The sequence below is a fragment of the Mesoplodon bidens genome, assembly GCF_964165515.1.
Source record: "Mesoplodon bidens genome assembly, chromosome: 9".
Lineage (NCBI taxonomy): Eukaryota > Metazoa > Chordata > Mammalia > Artiodactyla > Ziphiidae > Mesoplodon > Mesoplodon bidens.
Window position 1 is genome coordinate 55492271 of NC_138166.1, and position 15885 is coordinate 55508155.

Here is a 15885-nt window from a genome sequence, read left to right on the forward strand (position 1 = left end):
GAGAGGCCCATGTACCGCCAAAAAAAAAAAAAAGTGGTTGTACTAATTGCATTCCCACCAGGACTATAGGAAAGTTGCAATTACTGTACATCTTCACCAGCATTTGGTGTGGTCAGTCTTTATAATTTTAGCCATTCTAATAGGTGTGTCATGGTGTCTCATCATGATTTTAATTTGCATTTCCATAATGACTGCTAATATTGAGCATCTTTTCATGTGCTTATTTGCCATGCTTATGACTACATTGGTGATGTCTTCAAATCTTTCATCCATTTTTTATTGAGTTGGTTTTTTCCTTATTATTTAGCTTTGAGAGTTCTTTATGTCTTGATACAAGTACTTTATCGAAATTATGATTTACAAAGATTTTCTCCAAGTGAGAAGGGGCTTGTCTTCATTCTCTTAACATTGTAATACAAAGAGCAGACATTCTTAATTTTGATGAACTCTAATTTGTCCATTTTTTTTTATGGATCATGCTTTTGTTCTGTGTGAAAAACTATTTGTACAACACATGGTTATAAAGATTTTTTCCTATGTTTTCTTCTAAAAGTTTTATAATTGTATACTCCACATCGGGCTCTGTGATCCATTTACAACTGCGTTTTTATGTAGGGTATAAGATATGGATCAAAGCATTGGTTTGGGGTTTTTGTTTTTGCATGTAGGTATCCAATTTTTCCAGTTTCTTTTCAGTTGTTAAAAAGAGTCTTTCATTAGATTTGGACATTTTTTGATTGTTATTACTTGGAATATTTTTTCTGTTCCTCTGTTACTCCTGTCCTTTGGTGACACCAGTTATACATGTTAGGCTCCTTGAAGTTGTCCCATAGCTCACTGATATCTTTTCATTTATTCAGTCTTGTTTTCTCCCACTTTTTCATGTCGGACAGTTTCTATTGCTTTGTCTTCAAATTTATTATTACTTTTTCTAAAATGTCTAATCTGTTTATCATACCCAGTGTACTTTTCATCTCAGATATTTTTGTTTTCATCTCTAGAAATTTGAATGGAACCTTTTTATATCTGCTGTGTTTCTACCTAACATGCCGAATCCTTCCTCCAGCTTCTTGAACATATGACTACAATATGTAAAGTTAAAAATAACTATTTTATTGTCCTTGCCTACTAAGTCAGTCCCATTTGTCATTTCCAGGTCACTCTTAATTGGTTCATTTTTTTCCATATTTTAGGTTGTATTTTCCTGCTTATTTGCATGTCTGGTTATTTTTGATTGGCTTCCAGATATGAATTTTACCTTGCTGAGTGCTGGATATTTTTGTATTCTTAGAAATATTCTCAGGTTTTGTTCTAGGATAGTTACATTATGTGGGAGCAGTTAGATCCTTTCAGATTGTGCTTTTTAAGCTTTGTTAGGTGCAACCAGAGTAGGATTAAGTCTAGGGCAAAACCCTTCCGAACACTGAATGCTCCATGAATTATGAAGTTTTTCCACTCACACTGGTGATAACAGAAACTATTTCTTGACCCTTCATGACCTCCTGATGTTGTTCCCCATAATGCTGATTCTTTACCTGATCATACTCATGACATGCACTGATCAGTATTCAGCTGAATGCTGGAGGGAGTCCTCTAGTTCTTGAGCCCTTTCTCTGTGTAACCCTTTCCTCACTGTCACTCTGTTCTGTGCACTGTAACCCCCTTGATCTCCCTGTCTCTCAGCTCATCTCCTCAATTTGGAGACCACCAGGCTCTACCTAGAGTCCCCCTTCCTGGGTTACAACCTGGAAACTTTTTCTGTGCAGTTAATTGGGGCAATTGTGTAGTTCATCTTGATTATTTCCAGTTTTTAGGGATCACTGTCTTTGTTGTCTGATGTCTTGACAAACATTTCATATGTTTTGTCCAGTATTTTAGTTGTTTCAGTTTAGAGGGTGAGTCCTTGTTACTTCTCTTAGTCAGAAGTGGGAGTCATTTTATCTCTACTTTCATTACCATAAGAATTTAATTTTTGAATAGGTGAATTATTCCCATGGTTCTAGAAGTCAAGAAATAGGAATATGTATTCAGCTGAAATCTCCCTCCTAATCTACTACCAGTCTAGTCCTCACTCCCTATTGTTAAACAGTGAAGATTGCTTCCAATCTTTTGTGATTAGGACATATTCAATTGTTAATAGTCTTCTACATAAGTCATTTTGCACATATCTGAGTAACACTGCTGTTGAACACATTCCCAGAGGTGGATTACTAGGTCAGAAGTTTTTTGCATTTATAATTTTGATAGCTTTGCTGAATTGTCCTCCCAAGGGATTAAACCAGTTCTTCCACCAACCTGTTAGGACTATGGGCCAATAGGCATTTTCCTATCTACAGAATGTTATCAAATATTTGGATTCCTGCTAATGTGACAGGAAGGAAATGTTATTATAATATAGTTTTAATTTGTATTTCTACTCTGAGTGAGGTTAACATCTCCTCCTGTATTTAAAAGCCATTTGTACTTTCTTTTTTCTCTTCCTTCTACTTTAGATTGTTGGTCACTCAGTTCTGTTAGAGATAAGAATATGAGATTGAAATATATTAGCCGGTTGTATTTAGTAACTTCTTAATAACCAATGAACAGTTAACATCCATAGCCTATTAATGAAACACTTTAAAATGTACTTAATAAAATACAGCTATACTAAATCTAGTCAAAACTCTGTGATTTAAAGGTCATTACAAAATGTTTAGATCAAAGGTTGGGTTCATTGATTTTTCAGACAAATTTTCAAAGTTCAGAGTAAAACTAGTTTAATCTGAGTTTTTGAGCTTGAGAGTAATGTTCCAAAACTAATTTGGTTAATGAAAAAATAAAATTGCTTCTTCCAGAAATCTTTTACATTGGAGAGATGTGGTTTGTTTGACAAATAATGACATTTCCAGAACAATTTGATGAGAGTAGGGAAATGAATATTTGAAACTTGGACTAACTCAGAAAGTCTGAGCCTTTTGTTACAAAATATATTCTGTCCCACAGATAAGAATAATAAACACATTCATGGTTAGATGACAGGATCCTCTTACTATTAATTCAGTGCAGCTTTCTTGAGAAGTAAGGAGTATCCAAGTATTTTTACAACTTTGCATATCCATCCTTCTTCTCTGCCTCATCTCAAACGCCTCTAACTTTTGCTTGTATCATTTTCAGGTGTTATAGCCTATGGACAATTAATTAGGGAAGTAGTTGCTTTACCAAATGAGTGAAGTAAAAATGGGCCAGTAGTTTGTTTGTATTTTGTTAATTTATTATCAGTTTAAAGTCTGGCTTTATTTATGCAATGAAAAATGTATTTTTAGAGTTGCATCAATATGGAGAGGCATCCATCACACGTCCGTCAGGTATGATGTCATTCCAGGACATTCTCTGGTACTCTGTTTTTGTCTTATCAGCCAGCTAAATTTACCTTAATTACACTTAATCATTTTGGGTTTTTTCCATTGCCAAAACATTGAGCTGCATGCCATTGTCAAGTTAGCCAATTGTCACATTTTAGCGATCTTAATACTGTTTGTATGCTTGCCTTTGAGATACTTCTAAAATTGTATATCAGGAAAAAAAATTATTGGCTTACTGATTTTTTAAGCATTAATATTTAGCCTTTCAAAAGTTATTGAAAATATTCTGAATGCTTTGTATCAAAATCATCTAGTTGGGGCTTCCCTGGTGGCGCAGTGGTTGAGAGTCCGCCTGCCGATGCAGGGGACACGGGTTCGTGCCCCGGTCTGGGAAGATCCCACATGCCGCAGAGCGGCTAGGCCCGTGAGCCATGGCTGCTGAGCCTGCGCGTCCGGAGCCTGTGCTCTGCAAGGGGAGAGGCCACAACAGTGAGAGGCCCGCCTACCGCAAAAAAAAAAAAAAAAAAAAAAAAAAAAAAAAAATCATCTAGTTGTAAATAACTAAAATTTTGTCATGTTCTCAAATTTAGTTATTTTTAAATTATTTTAATGTGCATCTATCACATTACATTTTAGTACACTAATAATGTAATATATCTGCTTGTGTTATTTGAATATCTTGTTTGGTTATATTTATAGAAGTATGATAAATAGAAAAATAACATTGTTATTTTGACTAATTATGTGCTTTCCTGCTTGCTAGTTTACCTGCTGATTAATACTAAGTCAGTTCCTTAGCAGATAAAATTTGAATTTCTATAAATATGCCTGAAAAAAGTCTGTATTAAGAAAGTAATTGCTCTGAACTTGCCATCAAATACTGAAAATGCTTAACTTAATTAGAATTCAAATTAAAATTAATAAACTAAATATTTTGGATATTGGAGATCATAACTAATAGTGGTAACTGACATACTTTTATTAATAAAACAGATTTGAAGGAAATTTGTGTGGTTAAATGAATTTAAATTGGAAAATAATTTCAAGGCTTTTTCAGTATTTGTCTTACAATTAATTTAATGCTGATCATTTACATCAAAGCAAGATGATTCCAGAAAAGTATTTTCCACACTAATTTTGGCTAGTGTGAATCTGTGTGATTAAAAATATATGTTATTACCAGGGATGAAAGTGGGTAGTATTTTGTTTTTTGTTTTTTAAGTTTAATAAATATATTTCAGGTCTGATTTCAATATGAACTTTTAGTATGTAATTTTTGCTTCAGGAAACTTTTAAGAAGTCAATCCTATTATATCTGAAATACATGCCTTAAATCAGCTGCATATATTAATTCAGAATGTTAATTAGAAAGTAGCATTTACTTGCATAAAAATTATGCAGTGTTGGTTGGAAAATCACATGAAAAGATTGGGAGAAAGAGTAAGGATGGTGGAAGAAAACAATTGTCAAACTCCGTTGATTTACAATTAGAAGTTAAAAATAGAAACAAAAACTTAATGTAGTACTAACATTTATTTCTTATTTTCTTCTCTGATACCAAATTATTAATGTTCTAATAATTTTATACTTATTTAAGGAAAACAAGTTCCTTAGTTGAAGTGCTTAATACATTGTCAGTTACAATTAAATCACAGTGCTTTGAAAAAGATTTCAGAAATCCTGTGACAAATGATACATCTCTAGTATTTTTAATTGTGCTGTGTTTTAGGTATTTGTGAAATGTCATTTTGATTATAATCCATACAATGATAACCTGATACCCTGCAAAGAAGCAGGATTGAAGTTTTCAAAAGGAGAAATTCTTCAGATTGTAAACAGAGAAGACCCAAACTGGTGGCAGGTTAGTATGCTTCTCAAAATTTCTTCAACTGCCTTTTTATTTTTAATCTTAGATCTGGCCAATATCTGAATATTCAGGAAGAAGGTATTAGCATTTGTTCCAATGATTTTTCCTGCATGAACAGCTCCTGCTTCATGGCTGCTAATTTTGTGGACAGAAGACCAAATTGAGAGGGAATTTGTGAGTAGCTGTTAATAAATGCAGAATTAACTAGCCTGTGGTGCTCTTCCTTTGGTTTAGAGACTAGACCAGTCAGTTCTTCCACATGTGATTACAGTAAAATATAGTATTGGGTAGGAACAACTCACTTGGGGGTCATCCCTTTTTAGTGTTTGTTCCTCTTAACTAAGAGTCTTTTACTGTAGGTAGAGTAATCTTCCTCTTGTCTCCTCTATGTATACATTCACGACAAATAAAACGTAATTTCTTAAGGTCTTAAATCCATTTGCCCACGTCTTCTCAGTAATTGAGAAATGAAGGCTTGCTTTATCATCCGTGTTGTTTGGTCTTGGATTGAAATCTGTGTGTATGGAAAGGGATGTGTGTTATCACTGTCTTTCCCCCCTCCATTTTCCAGAAGATGTGCGTGATGGTCTTCCTTTTCCTTTCCACTAATACAGTTTTCAGAAAACTCTAGCATAAGTAATAAGTCCGGTTTTGTAATTGTTCACATCGACTAGCAACCACAGTATTCAGAACTGGAGAAACAAAGTCTAAAATCTCTTAAACTGTAAAAGCAAAAGAGAGTCTCACTAAGCAACAAAGTGTGAAAGAAAAGGACTTGGTACCTAGCACTAAGTTCTGAATTAAATGGAGATATTAGTAACTCACATTAGCTCTAGTAAGTTATATTGACTTCTAAGGGGGAATGAATTATAAGAATAAGAACAGTCTTGCTAATATGTCCTTAAATTTAAATTAAGACATTATGATGTATAAGGGCACAGTGTGGTGAGAGAACTAAGAAATGAGTAATTTAAATGGAATCCATGATTTCAAGAGGTTTCCACTGAATTTCTTAGAACTCATCTAAAAAAATCTGCTTTCTGTGGCAGTGTCCTTTTTAAAACTTTCCCAGTTTTCTCTTTTTTCCCTTCTCTGTGAACGCCATCTCTTAGTTTTCTCTTCTAACCCTGTCACCATTATCTATCTCAATCTCTTCCTGCATGTTTGTCATCTATTACCCTAATTGTATTTTTCAGGATTTTAATTGCTAAAAATGATACTGGATTTTTCTGTGCTAGCTGTAAGGATAAAGTCACTAATGTTGTGGGATAAGCTGTTAGTAGCCAGTTCTCCAGCCACTATTTTGAAATAGCACTTCTTTGGGTTTCATTTTAAGTTAGTTTGTTGACAGTAGGTGAGGTTTTACCTATTTTAAACTTACTCCCCCTCAGGATATTCAGATTCCTGGTAGCATGAACTAAACTCTCCACTCTGTTCTCCCAGTGCTGTCTCTCTTTTTTTTTTTCCCCATTGATTTGGCCTCAGGAAATACCAACGTAGTAGGATTATTGGATAACAAACACCTAACTAGGTGCCAACACATAACAGCATTTATTCCTTTATTCTCACTAGTTTAGTATTATAAATAAAAAGTTTTAGTAATTTAAAGAGCCTGTATACCTTTGTATTTTGGTCTAAAAATTCACTACTAAATAGCACCCTGGTTAGGTACCCATTGATTCCTTGGTACTAAAGTGTTTCAATATCCTGACAATGCCATGGATTTAAATATCAAGGTCAGTTTCTTAAGATCAAATGTGATTTTTTTTAACTGACTATTGCTTGTCCTACTTATTAGAATGTGGTCTCAAATTTTGATCACTGAGATATACAATTCATTAATTTGATTCTAGGCTAGCCATGTAAAAGAGGGAGGAAGCGCTGGTCTCATTCCAAGCCAGTTCCTGGAAGAGAAGAGAAAGGCATTTGTTAGAAGAGACTGGGACAATTCAGGTGATGAACCCGATACAATAAGTAACAAGTTGTCCTTTGTGGCCACCTTTCTTTGCCTCTTTCATCTGAATTAGCTGATGAATTTATTTAAAATATATCTAGAATTAATCCCTCTCATCTGCTTTAGTGTACTGCTCTCAAAAGTAAACTTTTTGTTCCCTTTTTGCCACCTGCTGGTATTGTATCAGAATTCAGTGGCTCAACTCACCCCTGCCTGCTTCTGCTTTGTAGGATGCAACACTGGGAAGATAATTCTCCCACCCCTATAGAACACCACAGGGCAATGTATATAGTCTGACATACTGTTTAAGTTATATTTGCCTTGTCATCCTTCAGGACCTTTTTGTGGAACCATAAGTAGCAAAAAAAAGAAAAAGATGATGTATCTCACAACCAGAAATGCAGGTATGTTTTAAATATATTTTTGAGAAATCCAAGTGAAGTATGAAATAGCTTTATATCATTACTCAGTGTGGCATACACTCTAAATGTATAATTTTAAATGAATTCACATTAGTACCCAGCTGCAAGGGACTGCCATGTGAACACTTGGTACAATAATATACAGGCATTATTTATATCCTGATATATATACTTGCACTATCACTAGTGTGCTTTATTTTATACTCATAGTTTATAATAAAATGAATTGGTTAGGATTTATGCTTGTATTAATGAAGAAACAATGTGACAATTGAAACTATTGGTTCAAGAACTTTGATATAAACTTGTGTCATTTCTACAGAACAGAATGCCTTTATAAAGATAATAAAAGAGTTATGATTAAGGGCAACCATATTCTGCCATAACATTGTCCATGATACTTTTGGAAAAATAATACTGGACCAAACAAATCTTAGCCTGATCTAGTAGAATTCTTTCTTAAATCTTTTAGACTTAAAGGAAGATAAATATGACACCTACCACAGTTATTCCTTTCAGTTATAAAGGCTGATAGGAGTGAAATGCAGCTCTTAGAAGGCTCTGGAGGCTTCAAAAGAATTGATAATTTTAAAGTGCTTTCTTGACTTCAGAGCTACCTCTATATTGGTAATAAACTAAATAGCACATTAGAAAGGAAATAATCTAATAATGTACTATAATAATAACATTATAATGGGAAATTAGACTCTCCCTTAATCTATTGTGGAGAAATTGTGCAAAGAAAGTGTTGCTGTTAAGATAATAACCTAAGGAAGAAGTGTTATTACTATAGATTGAGAGTTATAGCCATAATAATAGGTAATATAATATTTCAAATCCTCTGGCTTTATTGTTCATTAAATATATATTCTTAAAGCTTTCTTGCAAAATGGAAAATTTCTAATTTTCCCATTGATCATAATTTTGGAATGTGTTTCTACTGAAAATAGTTAAGACCCAACATTTTATTTTATACATAAATTTAGAATCTTAATATTTAAATGTTAGTATGTTGTCTATATGCATTTTATTAATCAAACTAATATTTGCAGAGTTCACCACACAGTATTTATTCATTTATATCATTGGAAGGGGATACTCATTCTATGAAACTTATTTAAGCAGCCACTCTAAGTGTACTGCTATCCTCCATATTTGATACTCACTTTTTAGTGGAATAGATTACATAAACTAATTTGCAATTTGATTATATTAAATAATTATTTCTACTGATGAATTGATAAGAAACGGGTTTTAAGGGATAGATTATCTGATAAGGATAAATTAAGGGTATTTTTCTAGTTTTGTTAGACAATTTTTTAAGGCAAATGAATAGAAGCAGGTGTTTAAATCAGGGTACAAAATAATTTATTGTACTTTACCAAATTTATTTTTAAAAATCTGTACTAAGTCAGTACAATTCAAGTGATACTTAACTATCAAGACAACTAAGCCATTACTGAACAGAATAGCAGAGGTTTTTCATCCATATAAAAGATAACTGAGGGACTTCCCTTGTGGCACAGTGGTTAAGAATCCACCTGCCAATGCAGGGGACATGGGTTCGAGCCTTGGTCCAGGAAGGTCCCACATGCTGCGGAGCAACTAAGCCCGTGTGCCACAACTACTGAGCCTGTGCTCTAGAGCCCGCGAGTCACAACTACTGAGCCCACGTGCCACAACTACTGAAACCCACACACCTAGAGACTGTGCTCCACAACAGAAGAAAACACTACAGTGAGAAGCCCGTGCACCACAACAAAGAGTAGTCCCCGCTCGCCTCAACTAGAGAAAGCCTGCATGCAGCAACGAAGACCAAATGCAGCCAAAAATTAATTAATTAATTAATTTAAAAATAATAATAAAAATAAAAGATAACTGAATGTGATGTTTTCCCATTTCCTTACTTTTAGAATTTGATCGTCATGAAATCCAGATTTATGAGGAGGTAGCCAAAATGCCTCCCTTCCAGAGAAAGACATTAGTATTGATAGGAGCTCAAGGTGTGGGACGAAGAAGCTTGAAAAACAGGTTCATAGTGTTGAATCCCACTAGATTTGGAACCACAGTGCCATGTAAGTTTTCCGTTTCCTTTACTATTTAATTGGAAAGAAGGAGTGGGGGTGGAGCGGATTATTATTATTTTATTCCCAAGTAATTTCTAATTATGCCAATGAAAATGAACAAGCAGATGATATTGAAAAACTTGGCGACTCTACAGCTGTCTTGAAATAGCATTGTGGGCCCTGTCAGCTGGCTGCCTGGTGGCAATTGCTTCTCCAAACTCTTCAATCCAGAAGTGTTCATTAAATGCAAGTATTAAGAGTTGTGGCAAAATCAGCATTAACTTTGCATTTTCTTGTACAGTTGATGTGTATCTGAAAAGTTGTAGTTTCACCCATTTTCATCCAGCAGGGGAAACCTGCTGGATCCTCTGACACTCGTGATCTGGCTTGTAGCTTTCAGTCCTGTAAGGTCCTAAACCTGATTTTTGACAGCACAGCAAGAGAGATTCCTCTTCCAGAGCAGGCAGCATTAATGAAGGTCACATTTATTTATATACAAAATACAATAATACTGATGGGAAATATAACCATTAAATGAACCAGACACTCATTTTATGATCTTTGTGTTCTTTCTCTATTTGCATATTTACAAGGAAAGTTAAATCATGTCAGAAGCATGCTTGATGAGAATGGAGTTAGAGCAAGGAGTTAAATACAAAGGTATATTAGTCCTTATAATAAGGCAGTGATAGCATTCATTTTGGAGATATATGAGCCTTTACTTGTGGGAACTTACATGCGCTCTCCCCTGAACACAAGCCAATGTTGCCTTTATAAGTCCCCTTTCTGTGCTTCCATTGCTGACCAAGCCCCCTTTAGATTAACACAGAATTTCTGTAGGTATTTTAATGCCTTTAAGCTTTCCATGTCAAATCTTAGCCTAACATCACTCCATCTCTTTTGGATGAGTTTTAGAGTTTCTCTGCTTTCATCCAGTATGCTTTGACATTTAGTTCTCAGTGAGTAATCTTATTGCTAACATTTTTAGGGGTGTATTGGGGCAATAACGCTGTCATTGTCCTCATGTGCTGTTTGTAATCCCTTCAGGGTAAGACTTGGAGTTCCATTGTAGGCACTGTAAATCACTAAATCAGACAAATCATAGTTAAGTAGTTAAAATAAAAATCTCACTGTGATCAAAGTATTTTAAGTATTTTAATTAAAGTTTTTCATTTTTATCAAATTAATACATGTAGCATATTTTAATCAAGTAGTTCTTAAAAATATGTAGTGAAAAATAACTCCATTTTCCTCTACCCCACCTCTGGCCTACTTACCAGAAACAGTCACTTTTCAATCTTTCTGCTATTTATTTTGTTAGTCTTCCATATTTCTTAATAATGTCTTCATTCTGCTATTTCTTGTTCTGTCCAGTGTAGGCCTTACCTCCTGACTTCCTGAGTATCCTCCCAGCATAAAGATAGCTCTAGTTTCAGTTAATTCAGTTTCACTTTCTTGAACAGCCTCTTCCTCTCCCCCAACCCAGCAATTTCTAGAGTTCATTTTTTTCTTCCCCTCTTTATCTTGTCTTATATGTTCATGCGTATAGTTTTGTATTAAACCAAAGAACCTCTTATTTAGTAAGTCATGCTTTTTTCTTGGAGACCTCTGTCCCACAACCCTCAGTCTTCCTGCTTCAATGAGGGTACACATTCTCCACTCTGGCTGCCCCACGTTCACATAGGGATGTTTCCCTTTGTTGCTGTCCTGGGTTGAAGCTATTGTTCCTGGGTCCCATTCTTTTTCTTTCTTGGTTTATTGCCTTGTTTTGCTACAGCACATGCCTTGTAACTTGACAAAAAATGCTGTATGGGATGTAATTTCTGCATCTTTGTATTTGAAGTTGTATATTTTTTTGTCTTCTATTTGATTGATTATCTGAGAATAGAAAGTCTACATTGTAAAACCCAAAAGATGTTACTCTTTAACCCAGTTTTGTTAAGAAGTCTAATGTCATTCTAATTTTTGTCCTCTCATACATGACCTGATTTTTCCTTCAGTCTTTTTATTTTGTTGGTTTTCATTATTTTATAATTTAATAATGATGTGCCTTTGTGCGCATCTATTTTTGTTTATCGTGCTGATGATTAGTGAGCTCTTCAGACTAGAGATGCATGTCATTCAATTCTGCGGAATTACTATTTCTTGGATGATTTCTCCCTGTTTTCTCTATTCACTTTTTCTAGAATTTCTATTAGCTGGATATTGAACATCCTGGATTCATCTCCTCAGTCTCTTACTTCTTGAAATCATGTTGTCCAACCCTTTATCTTTTTATTCTACTCTTTAAAAGATTACCTTGAGTTCTTTATCTTCTATCTCATCAATGTTTTATCATAAGTAGTCATATTTTTCATCTTAGGATTATTTTCTGTTTCCTGTTTTTTCCTACAGCATCATCTGTTTGTGGGAGCTATCTCTTCTGTATCTCTAAGAATATTAAGCAGTGAGTGTAATTTTTTTTTTCTATAGGATGATAAAAAGGTTCTGGAGATGAATAATGGTGATGGTTGCACAACAGTGTTATTGTACTTAATGCCACTGAATTGTGCACTTAATAATGGTTAAAATGATAAATTTTATGTTATGTATATTTTATCATGATTAAAAAACACTAAAAAAATTAATTGTGTTAGCTTTTTAATATTCCAGCATATAAGTACACCATGCTTTACTGTTATCACCCATTTATATGGTTTGGGTAGCTTTTTTGTTACAAATAAAGAGATGATAAAATGTGTATACATAAATCTCAGATGTAAAATTATTACACCAAAGGATGTATAGAGAGATTTATAAATTAGAAGTATTAAGTATATTTATTTCAACTTCTTGATTTCTTCATGCGCCACATTAATTTCCAGAAGAGGTACTATTTTACCTTTCAAGACTTATTTTTAGTAAAGATTCGAGTCTGAATTTTTATATAGAAAGATTTATGTATATCCATACATTGTCAAGTATCACTTCTTCATATAATGTAGGTGTGTTTTACTTTTCTTCAAATCATTCATATTTATATAGTGTTTAGTTTGTTTTAAGCCTCAGAAGCAACACACACAAAAAAATACTGATGAAGTGTGACAAGTTTGCCTAATTTTTGATACACAGTCTTGTGCTACACATTGTCTGGTGGGCTGGTTGGGGAAGTCTCATAGGGAAGGAAGTAAATGCTGGTGTTGGATTAAATTGACTTAGTTTTCTCTTTATATAGTGAAATGGTCCTAAAATAAAATATAAAAAATTATTAACCCAGGTGGACAAGCTACCTTACGAATCATGTTTTCCCTTTAATATATCTTGGGATAGTTAACAAATAGAATGCTACTTTGTTGATTATTTCCTGACTATTTGAAGAGCTACTAAAGATTAGAATTTTGCCTATCAATCACAAAACTTAAATTCTAAGCAATCACATTACTTAGTTGCTTAGCATATAAGCCTAAGGAATCAGCTGTAGTCAATCCACCCTGTTCTAATTTCTCTGTTCTAGAAATGGAAAGGGGCTTAATTATGTGCCAATGTAGATTTCTTTTTTGGGTCTTCACTAGAGAATGGTATTGTCGTTAAAATTCACTTGTAAACTAAAAACATTTCACCAAGAATTTAAGATTCCCTCCACATGTTGGAGGTAGTGGGGGGGGGGCAGTGTGTGTGCCTGTACATATTTATTTCAAGCAGCACGTTCCTGTATATGGTTTCACTGTAGTGCCTCCCCAAAAGTCGTACTCTTCTAAAATTATCTTTACAGATATTAAGCCAAGTCCTAGTATGTATGTATTTGGGGAGTTTAAAATTGCCTTAGGAGTTTTATCATACCACCTTTGGTGAATAATCCCAGAAACCTTAGAGATCACACATTTTTGAATATGAAAAGCCATCATAGCATCTTGAAGCTCTTTAAGTGACTTTATAAATCTCTCCACAGTGGTCTGGAATGAGCCAGAAAACAGCAGGGGAAAAAGGGAATCCTTGTACATAATAATCTTATTTATGAATTAGACCCTTATTATTGAGCTTGAACTTAAAGATTTTTTCTTATAAAAGTTTTCTTGATGTGTTGTGCTTATTTCAAATAGTCAAAATTCTGTCAGTTTTTCATCTGATTACTTTGTAACCTTAATTGCATGTGGTAATGATTTTGTCAGATATTCTGCATGTATAAGTACTTGATTAATAGAAGTAGAATACTGTTTTATATCTAATCTAGGCAAACTCAGATTAAGGGTAAACTTGAAAATAACACACACACATACACAAATTACTTTTCTTCCTAGGGAGTGCTAGCAAGTTGGCAGAGAATACCTAACTCTGCAGCTTTGCAACAGTTTGAAAAGTGATAATCGTCCACTCCTAGCACGGCCAAGTTGCAAAGGAGTTGTATGTCTCTAAAATACCTGACAAAAGGATGTTTTAAGTTTTTGACTTGGTCTCTTCTCTCTCATTCTCAGAATACTTCAGGTCAGAGTAGAGAAAGTTACTAGACCATAATAACATCCAGGTGGCTAGGTCCACCGAGGTGCAACACAAAACAATTAGCATTTGGGAATGTTAATTAGAAGGAAGCTAGAAGAAAAGTTTGGTGCTGGGGCAAGATAAAGGATAGATAATTTATGGGTAAAACTACACTTCAGAAAATTGATAATACCAACTAAGAATAGAATTTTGCTCATCTGTTGGACACTCAATTAGGAAATGTTCAAAGAAGTGTGAAGAAAGGCTGTAATTGATATTCCTTAAGGAGAAGGGGAGTGCTGGTCAGCTGGAAAAGATGTTCACTTGCAATATACCTCACACTTATTAGCTCTCACCATAGTTAAGAATTTAACTTCAGGGCTCTGCTTCTAGGTAAATAAATACATTTTGAGTTTCAAACTGACTTTATAAAGCACATTTTTGGGATATAAATTGTATATTGGAGACTACCTATTAAAACATTCCTAATCAGGGGTCAGCAAACATTTTTATTCAAGGGCCATGTATAGTAAATATTTTAGGCTTTGCAGGCCATCTAGTCTGTGTCACAACTATTCCGCCATTGTAAAACGAATGAAACCATAGGCGATAAAATGAATGAACATGGCTGTGGTCCATAAAACTTTATTTACAAAAATAGGAAGCAGGCCAGATTTGGTCACAGACCATAGTTTGCCAACCCCTGCACTAAATGGAAAAGACTTAGGCTACCCTGTGCCTTTTAGTTTGTTTTTTAATAGCCTGCACTGTCTCTGTACAAATTCTCAACGCTATTTTATTTAGTTACTTCACGGAAACCAAGGGAAGATGAAAAAGATGGCCAGGCATATAAATTTGTGTCACGATCTGAGATGGAAGCAGATATTAAAGCTGGAAAATATTTGGAACATGGGGAATATGAAGGAAATCTCTATGGAACCAAGATTGACTCTATTCTTGAAGTTGTCCAAACTGGACGAACTTGCATTTTGGATGTCAACCCACAAGTAAGCTGCATGATTCCAAAGCTATTTTTTAAGTCTTATTTCCTGTGGAGTTTTTGTTTCTTCTTCAGATTATGAGGGTGGCTCTTTCCCTCTATTACCTGTGATGATAGAGAACCTTATTATGCATCAACAACTAGTTAAGTAAATCTCTGATCTATTAGCCAACAGAGGCATGAATAGCTATAGAAGCTTGATAGAAGTTTAGTATTTATTTATGTGCTTAAGTAATATATAAATGCATGTGTTAGGAAATGTTAAATTTAAAATTTGAACAAGGCTGAAACATAAGGAATAAAAATTAAAGTCACACCCCTTCCACCCAGCACACACCCACCCACTCACCATTCATTTCATTCTCATTCCATGTCTCCCTTATTGACCCCTTCTCACCATTCTACACTCAACCCAATGGGTTTTCTATTTTTGTTATTGTTTCTCTTATACATAAATGGAAAAATTCTATACTGATTCTTTAACCTTTTTTCATTAAACAGTATTTCTTGAAGATCTTTTCACGTTAGGTACTGTAGAGCGTTTTTTGTTCTTTGTAATTGCTGCATGGTATTTCATAGTGCAGATATATATTTATTTATATAACCACTCCAATTAATGGACACTGAAATTATTTCTGCTTTGTCAATATTAACAGAATTCTACAATTAACATGGAAAGCATTTACATCATTCTGGATGATTTGGGGATCATTAAGTTTAATACTTTCCTTGGTTCAAGGGTACCAAAAAGTAGTGAGATTGAGGTCAGAACAAAATTTA

General features: G+C 34.2%; 1 protein-coding gene across 10 annotated transcripts in view; it reads left to right on the forward strand.

Moving 5' to 3' along the window:
* PALS2 (protein associated with LIN7 2, MAGUK p55 family member) overlaps positions 1-15885 on the forward strand; it is a 108700-nt gene that overhangs the window by 85575 nt on the left and 7240 nt on the right. For 9 of the 10 annotated variants that reach the window (XM_081244316.1, XM_081244313.1, XM_081244318.1 and 6 more), the window contains 6 exons: positions 3303-3344; positions 5071-5202; positions 7062-7161; positions 7498-7566; positions 9498-9659; positions 14910-15112. In XM_081244316.1, coding sequence (XP_081100442.1) covers positions 3303-3344; positions 5071-5202; positions 7062-7161; positions 7498-7566; positions 9498-9659; positions 14910-15112 — 708 coding nt within the window. The remainder of the gene's footprint in view (positions 1-3302; positions 3345-5070; positions 5203-7061; positions 7162-7497; positions 7567-9497; positions 9660-14909; positions 15113-15885) is intronic. The other variant, XM_081244317.1, reaches the window with a different exon arrangement.